At 44.6% G+C, this 12,145-nt stretch overlaps 2 protein-coding genes across 2 annotated transcripts; both read right to left on the bottom strand.

The window, feature by feature from the left end:
- Window positions 1-5,747: 5,747 nt before the first annotated feature.
- Window positions 5,748-6,950, bottom strand: gjd6 (gap junction protein delta 6). The gene is made up of 2 exons (XM_010785365.1): window positions 6,455-6,950; window positions 5,748-6,388 (listed from the first exon to the last, which is right to left on the bottom strand). The coding sequence occupies exons 1-2, from the start codon at window positions 6,948-6,950 to the stop codon at window positions 5,748-5,750; spliced, it is 1,137 nt and encodes a 378-aa protein (XP_010783667.1).
- A 2,770-nt stretch (window positions 6,951-9,720) lies between these two features.
- On the bottom strand, window positions 9,721-11,241 carry tssc4 (tumor suppressing subtransferable candidate 4). The gene has a single exon (XM_010785364.1). It carries the CDS (start codon window positions 11,169-11,171, stop codon window positions 10,227-10,229), a length of 945 nt encoding a protein of 314 aa, XP_010783666.1. The 5' UTR covers window positions 11,172-11,241; the 3' UTR covers window positions 9,721-10,226.
- Between the last annotated feature and the right edge of the window lie 904 nt (window positions 11,242-12,145).

Below are 12,145 nucleotides of genomic sequence, written 5' to 3' on the forward strand. Positions count from 1 at the left end.
TGGCAGTTTAAAAAAATATATGAAGGCAAATTTCAAACTGTCCTCCACTCTAACTCTGACATCACGCACTCTGCCTTCACGAGCTGCGCAATGTTAAAGTTCAAATGTAAAAAATGTGATGAATTATGGGATGTATCTCTGGAATTATGAAAGTTATGAATGAGAAACGTAATAGCCATCGATTCCCGACCGAGCTGAACGTTTTGATGTTTGAACGGAGTTTCTGCAATGTTCAATGCGGGAGAAGAAGCGCGGCAAAATAAGTCGGCGGAATAATAAACTTTTCGTCCGTAGAAGAACAGTTAGTTGGAATGCTGTTAACAGCATTCCCACTAAATGACACACACAGACCCACAGGTGAAATGCTGTAGCAGCTGCTATAGAATTTCTTGATAATGAAAGTAATCACTGCAGCCTTTAGCATTACTCCCTGCAGAAACAGTGTCTCTTCTCATGTGCTGGAATGATTTTGTGTCTCTGTGGTGCAGAGTCGGAGCTGCTGGACCAGCCGTGCTGCCGCTCTCTCTACGGCTTTGAGCCGGAGAACCAGGGGGAGCTGGGCTTCAAGGAGGGCGACATCATCCTCCTCACCAACCAGATAGACGAGAACTGGTATGAGGGCATGATCCACGGCGAGTCAGGTTTTTTCCCCATCAGCTACGTGGAGGTCCTTGTCCCCCTGCCTCAGTGAGGGCCCCCAGTCCTCAGACTCCTACTATCACAACGGCCTCGGCCCTCAACAGGACTCGGGCCGAAGGAAACAGGACCAGCTCAACCAGAGCTGAAAAGAAGGGGTAGCAGTTTTGTCCCAACATTGTGTTCTATGTTTATATTTATGAACCTGAAGTCAACTGAACCCTAAGACATGAGCGGGACACGGCCTGGGTTTTGATCTGACCGAGAAGTCTAATATCCTATCAGTCCTCTCTGATGACGCTGCTTCCCGTTGGTGCTGATCATGTCTTATGTCGTTGCTGTGTGCCTCTCCTCTGCTGGATCTCTCCTCTAGTTAATGGTTGAGATCGGTAAGACGGTGACGGGGCTAAAAGAAGTCAGACGGGTCCCGAAACCATTAACTTTGAATGGGGTGACGTCATGCTTTGCCGAACTGCATTGTGGTTCCGTCGCATCGCTTTGCCTCCGTTGCTCGCTTCGAAAGTTGAGAAAAGTTCGACTTTTCAAGCGTCGACGGAAGCGCCAGCCAAACAAATCATATGCCAGTACAAACTGCGCAACAGCGGTAATTAAAGTTTAAGTCTCAAAAATGCTACAACTACTGTCACAAACTGGATGAATGTGAAGTATTTTGTTAAAGGAGGATGAAAGCGTAATTAAGGAGCACTATTGGAGTGACTGATGGTTATTGGACTCAGGATGAATTCATTTGGATTCCCGCTGTATGAAGAAATTAAAGGACGACGCGAGTGGAAACAATTCGCAAAGGGATTAAACTGTTAAAAACACAAGCTCAAAGTAAGCCAGATTTTGCCGATGTGTTTATGTGGATTCAAAAGTCGTAAATAATCTACAAAATGGAGGAGACAAATAATCTGAAACCGACATGGACAATGACTATGTTTTAAAAATGCACTTATCCAGAAAAGCCTGGTTTGGACACTTTACAGGCAGAAGAAACATTTATATTAAAGAAAGAATTATACATTTCTGTCTTTTTATGCCTTTAATAGCTACTAACTTGAATTGTTATTCAAATTAATTAATCAATTATTATCAAAGACTTGAGTGGTCGTCAAGAGAGTTACCAAACATCAGGGAATAGCCAAGTTAAACACATGGCAGAACAACTTTCCGTGTCCTTGCTCACCTGGAAGCTGGATCTCAAACCCCTTCAGCTGCTGCATACATGCAGGGCCCCCTCTTTGCATCCGTATGGGGGACGATTCTTCTTCGAGAGTGTTGCACAAAACTCCTGCTGCGTCAGATGAACCCATGCAACTGAACCGAGCAAAACTGACCCCTGAGGACGCCTCAGGGGACGCCTGACGTAAAAGCCGGGGCTCGCCAGGGAAGAGGAGGGCGCTGGTGAGCCGACTAACTTCAGACTACTCTCATCCCACGCTGACTCCTGTCTGACAAAGTGTTCTCTCTCATTGGTTCAGGAGCAGACGAAATGGACTGGAATCTTGCCAAAAGTTTGAACATTGACACCATGCCCTTACCCCAAACCAGGGGCCAAGGCCAGCACCCCAGATTATTGTTTCAGGTCACTCACCACACAGCCTGTCCAGGTTATCATAAATCACAACCACACAGAATGAATGACATTTCATGTATTTAACTCTGCCAACACCCTCTCGTTTTAGGCTTCCAATTGTTGATAAGACATTATCCACACATTGACGCCAGACGCACTTTCTCGTGTTTTTGATCCTGAACTCTTGGCCAAGAAACCAGAACCCATCCTTCTGCTGAACTGTGTGGTGGGAGCGGTAACCTGGCCAATAGAAACAGAGGGGAAACGAGCTAACGTGAGAGCCCGGTACCAAGCGGTTGCCCCCCAAATATAGGCTGTTTGTTCCTGTATCTGTGCGTCCTCAGGTCATTCATTGGGCTCACACCCCTCGCTGCTCACCTGCCATCCAGGGGTTAAAAGAACCATGTACTTCATCAAACAAGGGTTCTAGTGGCCAGCTATGTAAACGTGATGTCAAAGAGTATATGGCCGCCTGCTCCATCTGTGCAGGGAATGAAACCTCTTCCAGGCCCACGAGGGGTCTGCTCAAGCCACTGCCGATCCACAGCTGTCCCTGGTCCGGTGGACTTCGTCACCAGATTGCCACTTATCCTACATACACTTTAATAACGCTATTAAAGTGTATGTAGGTTGCTTTGGATAAAAGCACAATCTAAATGTGTGTGTTATGTTGCCAACAGCAGGTTGGAGAGTTCTGCCCCCGAGTGTCTGAATGAACAACTGAATGAACAAATGCTGCCTTAATCAAGCCAATAGGTTAGCCTCATATTTAAAAATAGAGAAATGAAGGCGAAGGTGATTGTTCTTCCTTCACAGTTTATGGTTTACAGACACATGTTCTGATATAATTGAGACCCACCTTACACAGTTTTTTGTAGAGTCAAGGATCATTAGCAACGGTTCAGTTTGACGTAACAAAAGTTGTTTAGATAATCTGGATTATGTGTTTACACCCTTCCTGATTGTGTGACGGTTCATGTTTCTTGCCATGTTGGATATCTGATTTATAATATCAGGTAGAGCCTGTGTTCAGTGCAGTCTTTTCTGTCCCCAAACTGACTGCTGTTGTCTGCCTGCTGTGCTCTGACCTAGATTCTGTCTGAATGTACCTCTCTCTGTTTACATGCTCTGATTTACTGTGACACAATGCAAGGACCGTAAGGCCCACTCTGTGTCAGGTAGGGGGGCTGCCTTCTCTCACTGAAACGCTGTAGGAAAAGTTGTCTGAATTGCACTGAAGCTTTAGAATTTACCTGCCACACATGTTTATGGACATATGTTAATATTTTGTTTTTTATTTTCCTTAGTGTTACACTTTGTGTATAAGAATAGTTTCCATATCAGATATATCCAAGTCCTAGTGGTAGATTATCAGATTTATATAACCAAAGATATTCTTTTTGGACTATACTATAATGTATCCATCTCAATCATTGTAATGTAGATTTTTTATTGTTTTCATCGCATCTGAAATCAGATATGTGGGGATGCAGATGATCTCAATGTTACATCTGAGGCCTTTTTTTGTCATATCATCAACTTTAGTTCAGCAACAACAAAGAATGTTTCCTCACAAATGCAACCCTTAAGAATTTTGCTCTGATTAACGTTCAAATAATTACCTAGTAGTCAGAACAAAAAACCTACAGTGAGAAGTGATTGTTTTTACAATATCTGCTTCTGATAAGTTTTGAAACATTTTGCAATAATGTAATCATAGCTTGTGATCATCCAAAGTAAAAGCAGAGGTGATTAGGGTTAAAGTAAATAACACAGCTTGTTTACTACAAAAACAAAAGAGCAGAGTGGTGTGTATGGCAGGAATCAGATGTTGTAGTGATGAACGAGTGCTATGGAAATGTTCATTATGTTCCGTGCTCAAACACAGTGTCTCACCACTATTGCATACCGGCAATTCATCAAACAACTTTTTTTCCCCCTCCAAAGGATGTGTATGTATTGGGGATTTGTCTAAAGAGGTTCTCGATGGAATAAATCCTTTATCTACATTATTTATTGTTTGTGAATTTAGCCAATTGCCAACATGTTTCATACATGATTCTGTTTTCCTAAATATTGTAATTATTGATTTGGATACTGGAAAGCTCTTAGCACGTGATGTCATATGCAATGTATACCATCAGCAGGTTGAATCCGGCATGCAGTCTTTTGAAACACTCAAACAATATTTGTCTGTCAACACTGTAGCTCTGTAACTTCGCTGTATTCATTTGACAACGCGCTCCCAGGCAAAGGCTGGGCAGTCTGAGTTTGTCTGTGTCTTTTTTCAGTAGCATCATTCATGCAAAAGGTGCTTTTTAGATGTTGTAAATTAATATATAAATAAATATATTGCAAAAATAAATGTCAAGCAAATATTGATCCTTACTCACGTGTGCTTTGCTTTTGTTTTTCTTGTTAAGCACACTGTAGGACCGAAACATTGTCCCCCTTTAACGTTAATGTTACAGCCACAATCTGAGACAAGAGCAAGCTCCTAACTTTGTCAACTGTTCAGGTCAGGGCACAAATCCAGCTTCATAAAGTCATCATATTGATTTATTCGTATACATACATATACTGTATACACTCAGGTTAGCATATATTTGGTACACTAGGAGCAGCTAAAAACAGATAACTGCAATCAACTTTACGTCATGAAGAGACTAATGTTCAGTTTTTGCTGGAAATGATTCACAGAGGTGTTGATTCAGCTGATGCTGAAGCTGCTGGTTCTGGAGAATTATGTTGCAATATACTGGGAGCTGCTTCTCCATATAATTTTTTGTTATTTTTGCCTACTTTTAAAGTATTAGTAGAGTTACAGACAGGAACCGAAAGATAGAGAGATGTATGACATTCAACAGGGTCCCCGGCCTGCAGTTATACAGTACGCGTCTTAACCAGCAGGCCATTGGACGACCCAGTCAACCTCACTGATATACACAGACTGGACAACACATTAGAAAACTGTAATAGTCTAATGGCATAGTCCAGACTCAACAATCACAATAGAATTGAACTAACACACTTCTCTTGAACAGTTGTAACCAAACATGAACCCTATTATCTCCATGAAGGTGGATATACTGCAGGGCCTGATAACACTGTATCTGACCTCAGAAGTCTAGCCACTCCGTTTATGTTATCCGTTACCTAGCAATGTTGGTTCATGTTTTTTGTGGGCATCCAAAAATGTATTTCTAATAATCCACCAGAACCATATTTATTCTCGAAAGCAATGTGCTGGTTCTAGAAAATATAGACTAGGAAGGTTTTTATTTGAACATCTTTGTGTTAAAGAAAAAGCCTTTATAAAAGTGTTAAAACCCTAACCCTAACCCTAACTGAAATATACCACATCTCTATACTGTGAACATCACAACTTTCATTTTGTATAGCTACTTTAACAAAAAGTAATTAAAGAAATGTGTTTCTTTGTTTTTCAGGTGAACCAATCCTTTAAACTTTTACATTTTGTTCGGTTCTCTAAATTCCAAAGTGAGATCCTCTGTAAAAGAAGTGAAGGCCATCAGATCCAGACCTCGGCACTCATCTGTTTGGACTCTCTGATCACCCTCTTGCTCTTCAGTGGCTTCCTCCCCCCTCTCTTAGAATCCTGTCTCTTTGGGGGTTCCGGTCTGGTCTCTCTGACCCCCTCAGCCTCCCTCATCCTGCCACAGTTCACAGCACAGGTCCAGTCAGGCTGGTGACCCACCACCAAGTCCAAAGTGGGCAGAGAGGCGGTGCTGGTCACGTCTCTGAAGCCTAAAGAAGGTGTGAGAAAGGGGCTGTCAGGAGGGAACGTTTCATAGCCTCTCTTCATACCGGGACAGACCCCCCAGGACCCCCTCTCCCTCAGCTTCACGGCCTGCCTGATCTTTTTCCAGCCCAGGTGGTTGAGCTCTAACACGTTGAGAATTATACAGAAAACTCCCACACAAAACATAAAGAGCAAGAAGATGGTCTTCTCTGTGGGCCTGGACACGTAGCAGTCCACCGCCTGGCTGCAGGGGGGGGATGTACACAGGAAGTGGACAGGCACCTGGAAGCCAAACAGCTTCCACTGGGCCAGGACGAAGCCCACCTCCAGGAGAGCCCGCAAACACACGTGGAAGATGTAACATTTGGACAGAACTCCTCCAGAGACCACTTGTGCCTCCCCACCCCCCTCTCTGAGGGCGCAAGCTTGGGCATGGCTCAAGGGTCCCCTGTTGATTGGGCCCCCCCTTTGAAGGCTCTGGACGTTGATGCCCTCCAGCCCATCTGCCAGGCTGTGACCCAGATGCTTATGAGAGCGGATGGAGCAGCTGTCGGAGTCGCAGCTCCGGTCGTACACTTCCTGTCCGCCACGGCACCCTAAGTCCGGGCCCCCCTGCCCTGGGACCCCGGCTTGTGCAGGCCCCTGCCTCTGGCTGGCGTGGGGCAACTTGGACAGGTTGTGCCAGGTGTAGATGATGAAGCAGAGGGATGGCGTGGACACAGTGATGATGTGGAAGACCCAGAAGCGTGGTTGTGAGATGGGGGCGAAGGCGTCGTAGCAGACGGTGGAGCAGCCCGGCTGCAGCGTGTTGCACACGAACATCTCCTGCTCGTCAGTGTACACGTCCTCAGTCGCCACGGCAACAATGAGAAGACGGAAGATGACCATGACCGTGAGCCACAGGCGACCAATCATGGTGGAGTGCTGGTGGACGGCATCCAGGAGACGTTTGAGCAGGGTCCACTCCGTCATGGTGGCCTGAAAGGAGCCGTTTGATGGGACCGATCCACCTCTGCTCCTCCTGAACCTCTACCCTGTTGGACTCAGAACTTAATCCACCTTGCAGTAAACCTGATCCGGGATACACTCATGATCTACACTGCCTTCTGTCCTACCCTTTCGTCTTACTTCTGATGTCTTAGCCTTAAATGATTCTAATATCTGAGGCCCTTGTGTTACCCTGCTTTCCGTCTGAATGTCCTCCAGCACTGCCTGGCTGCCTTGAGAGCCGTAGAGCCATGGCAAGAGGGAGCCACCCCATCTTTCACAGATAAGGATGTCCACTTGACATGAGTCACTTGGCACGCTCAGTTCCCTCTTGTCTTTAGGATCCATTTTAAAACCGTTAGACATCAGCCTTCCTCTGCTGGAGGACCTGCTGATAGTGCCAGCTGATAGAGCGCTCTTAACAAGGCTGTCCTCTGAAAGCACATGGGCTTTTCCTTTAATGGAGAGGCATGTTTTAAATGACGACTGGTACAGGAGAGCAAGTTCTCCTCCGATTCTGGATAGCACATACAGAACGCTGTTAAAGACAGCATGATGTTGGTGTCAGGATACACAGCAAACTCATTAAGAAATCTGATTTAGAAACAATTTGAATTTGTAGACAGTCTGGTGAGGACTTCTGAACCGAGGCTTGTTTTGACTGCTCCTCTCCAGCCACTTGCCAATTCTCTTATCTGTGTTTTAAAAAAAGACCCTTGAAAGGTCTGTTAGCATCAAATCGTCCCCAGATATAACACTGAGTGACCCCCCCTTACTTCAAACAGCCGGATGAGTCTCAGAGCTCTGCCCACCTTCTATTTATGAAATGAACAGAATCATTTGGTGCAGCGTTAGCTTCAACCGCTAGACATTTAGAGAACAAAAGTAATAAACTGCTCACCCTGACCAATCACTGCCTGCCATTAGCAATCATGTTTTGTTTTATATCCTAACACATGTTTCGGAGCTTTAACATCAACACTGTGTACTCTGTGTCAAACACCCAGGCTGCTAATTCATTTATGTGATAGGGACGAAGCATGTTAATAAACCTCAGTATAAAAATATAACATATTAAAGTGCTATGCAACATTTGTTATCTGCGTAGTCTTTAGAAAAGGTAACACAAACGGAACTTTCCGTGTCCCTCAGATACATTTTACACCTACATAATAAATATATTAGGGCTGTCAAACGATTAAAAATGTTAATCAGATTAATCACAGCTTAAAAAATAATTAATCATGATTAATCACCATTCGAACTATTTCCAAAATATGCCATTTCTTTATGTATATTGTTGTGGGAATGGAAAGATGATACAGTATGTATGTTTATTATAACATTGTGGCGGGGGTCCTGCCAACCCCTTGTCCTGTTCCTCTGGTGGCCCCTGTAGTGGCAATTTCTTGTGTTACCTTATATGCTAAAACCAAATGCTTCTGAAAGCATTGTCTAACCCTACTGTACCATTTCTTCATATTTGCTGTTTCCTCTGCATACTCTAATGAGGTTTATTATTCTCAAGCGCTTCAAGGCCACAGGTCTGATTTGGCAGACTATGTTGAAACTACTCCTTTTCACACTAAGTTTGAACTTCCATATTTTGATGACTGTTGTACTTTCTATGGCTCAAGGACACAGGTGTCCAAATAGCGATATGAGACCGTGTGAAAGTGGATTTCTGAGGCGTTCCGCCATGCTACACAAAACTTTGTCTGCCCGCCCTATCTTGTATATAAGCTTTGCTATTTTGTGACTATTGCACACACTCCTGCAGACTACTCTGTACTCTGTGAGACATGTACCTTTGAAGCTTCAAATAAATAACCAGAAGACAACGCTGCCTGCTTTCACCAGTTTATTATTGATTACTCTCATTGTACATCTTTACAGTATTGACGAGTTTAAAATATCCACAACAGCCCACACACCAATCATCAAACCGTGGGGTCTTATTTCATTACGTGTTGATTTCTATCAACACGTAATGTCGTATCGATGTATTTAGAGAAGCACTACAGCAAAAGCAGCAAAAGTATTCTCCGTCGGGACTTCCTGCAACAACACCACGCCGTTATCTTGATTCTGATTGGCAAGAAGACATTATCAAAGATGTTCTATTGAGAAGACGATCACTACGTGACACAAGTTTTCAAAACCGTTTCTAGTCTTCGGTATTTCCAGACAAGTGGCTACTGAAATCAATCTTACTAATTGCTGTCTCTGCAATTTACTCGGCGCGAGTTGGCGGACTTTATTTTGCTTACTTTAACATCATTTTTCATGGTGGGGCTAAGCCATTTCTTGGTATGGCTGTAGCCTATCCCAGCGTTGCCACTGGTGGGATGTATGGGGCGGGCCATTCTGCACATAGGTTAAATGCGTTAAATATTTTAACGCAATTAATTCCAAAAATTAATTACCGCCGTTAACGCGATAATTTTGACAGCATTAAAATATATATGTTCACTATCCATATTTTGTCAATGTTTGGTATTCTCACCCAAGACTTGTGATAGTCTGTGGACTCTGGCGGAGATAAAGGACGTCACAATGCTGACTGGATGTACTTGATCTGCTTATCTAAAGAAACCTCAGTGACAGTGTCATCCACCCGCAGGATCGAAACAAATTCTAGAGACATGGTCATTCAATATTTCATCACTGAATTTGGGAATAAACATATTTGTTCTCTCATTGTCAATAAGCAATTTTTTTTTTGTCAAAACAGGAAAGGATGACAGAAAATATATACAAATTAATATTTTTTTATTTAAGACTATTCTAAAATGCAGAACATGCAACAAGACATTTTAAAACAACACTGAATCTAATTCCCTCCCAGGTTCAGCCCTCAGTTTAAACCCAGCCCCTCTCCATGCTTGTTTTAAAATACTTTTTGTCATCAGTCTTTTATTTTCAGCACATATAACAGTTAATATGATACAGTCACAATGGCATTTTGATGTCAGACAGAGGCAGCGTCTCACTGTTAGCGCTCCGCTGTGGCTCATTGAGCTGATACTAACACCACGTCTGACTCTTGAACAGACAACACTTTACATTGGAACACAACAACATGAAGCCAGTAAATGAAAGAAACACTCCTCAGCCATGGGTGTAAAACTAGCCTACTTTACTGAGTGGTAAGCTAGGCCTGATGACATGGAAACAGATAGTTCACTCCAGAGCTCAGCGTTGGCTGAAGCTGGTCTGAGAACAGTAAGGGCAGCACATTGAAATGAACCATGAACAGAGTCAGTTGTCTTCCTGTCCTGCGCTCGTCCTGTAGTTCTTACGCTTGGTCTTCCTGAAGGAGGGGATGTCCTCCCCTTCCTGCACACCTTTCTGAACCTTCTTCTTCTCCTCTGCCCCCCCCACAGCTGCCCTTGTGTCTTTTTCCTCAGCATTTCCTCCCCTCTGCTCGGTTCTCCTTGCTTCAGCCATTTCTTTCTCTTCTACGTCATCCTCTTCCTCCAGATGACTGAGGCGTGTGTCCTTCTTCCTGCACTCCTCCTCCTCTTCCTCCAGGAGCCGGAGGCGGGCCTCCTTATCTCTGCCTGTAGCAGCTGTGGGTGGATCTGCAGGTTGTTCCTTTAGCCCGCTGGGTCTGGAGAAGATCATCTTGTGTTGGAGGTTTGAGTCCCCAGCACTCTCCTGCGGCTCCTTGCTCTGCTGCAGGCTGGACAGGAAGTTGTGGGCGGCCCTGGTGTTGCCCTGCTCGCTGGTCTCCGTCACATCCTCCAGGCTGTAGCGGGTCCAGCGCTCAGGGTGCACCAGGTAGTCGGGGACTCCTCTCTTCTTCGCTGGTGTGGGGGAGCTGGGCGCAGGCTGGCTCGTCTTCCTGCTGGGAGGTGGAGGCAGAGGACGGGCGAACACTCCGTCTGAAACGGGGCGGTGGTTCTGAGAGGAGGAAGAGGCGGAGGAGGAGGCGAGGCGGGCCACACTGTCCAGACATTCAAAGATGCTGTGGCTGCGGTTTGAGAACGCTGAGCCCCCTCCTCTCAGACTGAATGGACTCTGAACGAAGCGTCCAGCAGGAGGAGCAGAGAGCACAACCTCCCCCCCATCTTCATCATCGTCGTCGTCCAGCTCGGGGTCAAACGGAGCACTGCTGAGTCCACCTTCAGGCTCAGATTCATCACTGGCAGACAGCTCGTCTAAGTCATCCTCGTGGTCACCGCCATTTTTCTGATCACTCATCTCAACTGCAAGGCTCGACTACATCAAAGACCTGCGGAGAGGGGAAGAGGTCAAACTCGAGCAGCAACCATAGGTGAGGAGTGGTGCGTTCACAGTGAAGTAGGGTCATTAACAGCACACATCTAAGCCAACTCCGTTTGTAATACGCAAAAAGACTGCAAAAGTGCATCTAAGATTATTTTTAGTATTTTCGAACACACACACACACACACACACACACACACACACACACACACACACACACACACACACACACACACACACACACACACACACACACACACACACACACACGGGGTTTCACCAACTAATCGACTACCTTTACCACTAGTCGGCGCTGTAGGCCCTAGTCAACTAGTCGTGAAAAAAATTGAGGTAAACGAGGTGCTGCAAAATGCTCCAAAACACGTCCGACATTCTTATGTATGGCAGTACTTCAACGAAGACAGTGAAGTGTCAGTTGTGTACAGCTGTACTGCAGTACAATACACAGTGATGCAAACACAGGTATGGTGAAAAAAGAGAGAACTATTCGAAGCAGAAAGAAACAGCATAATATACCATCTGACAAAGGCCTGTGCTATAATGCTTCAATTAACTGGCTATTCTTTATAATATACTCAGATCAATAGGAGACAGATATTTTAAGTTATAAATCAAGGGTTTTTATTATTATTTACAGCAGGGGCGGGGAACCTTTTTCCTTTCAATTTTTACAACATCCTCCGAGGTCCCTACAAATTATTGAACTCAACCTCTGCTTAAAAAAACTAAAATCACAGACAATTCATTTGGCCTTTCTTTCATGCTGTGCAAAGAAAACGCAACCTCTTAATCCAGATATCTTACCATGACTCGCGCATGCATGCATGTGCACGGTGTGGCATGACCACCAAAACAGAAAGATATGAACACAAGATGTGTGCAAATGTACTTAGTATCCATGTGAACATGATTTAAGTGGGGGGGACCTA

This window comes from Notothenia coriiceps, unplaced genomic scaffold (assembly GCF_000735185.1).
Source record: "Notothenia coriiceps isolate Sejong01 unplaced genomic scaffold, NC01 NC01_scaffold00027582, whole genome shotgun sequence".
Taxonomy (NCBI): Eukaryota; Metazoa; Chordata; class Actinopteri; order Perciformes; family Nototheniidae; genus Notothenia; species Notothenia coriiceps.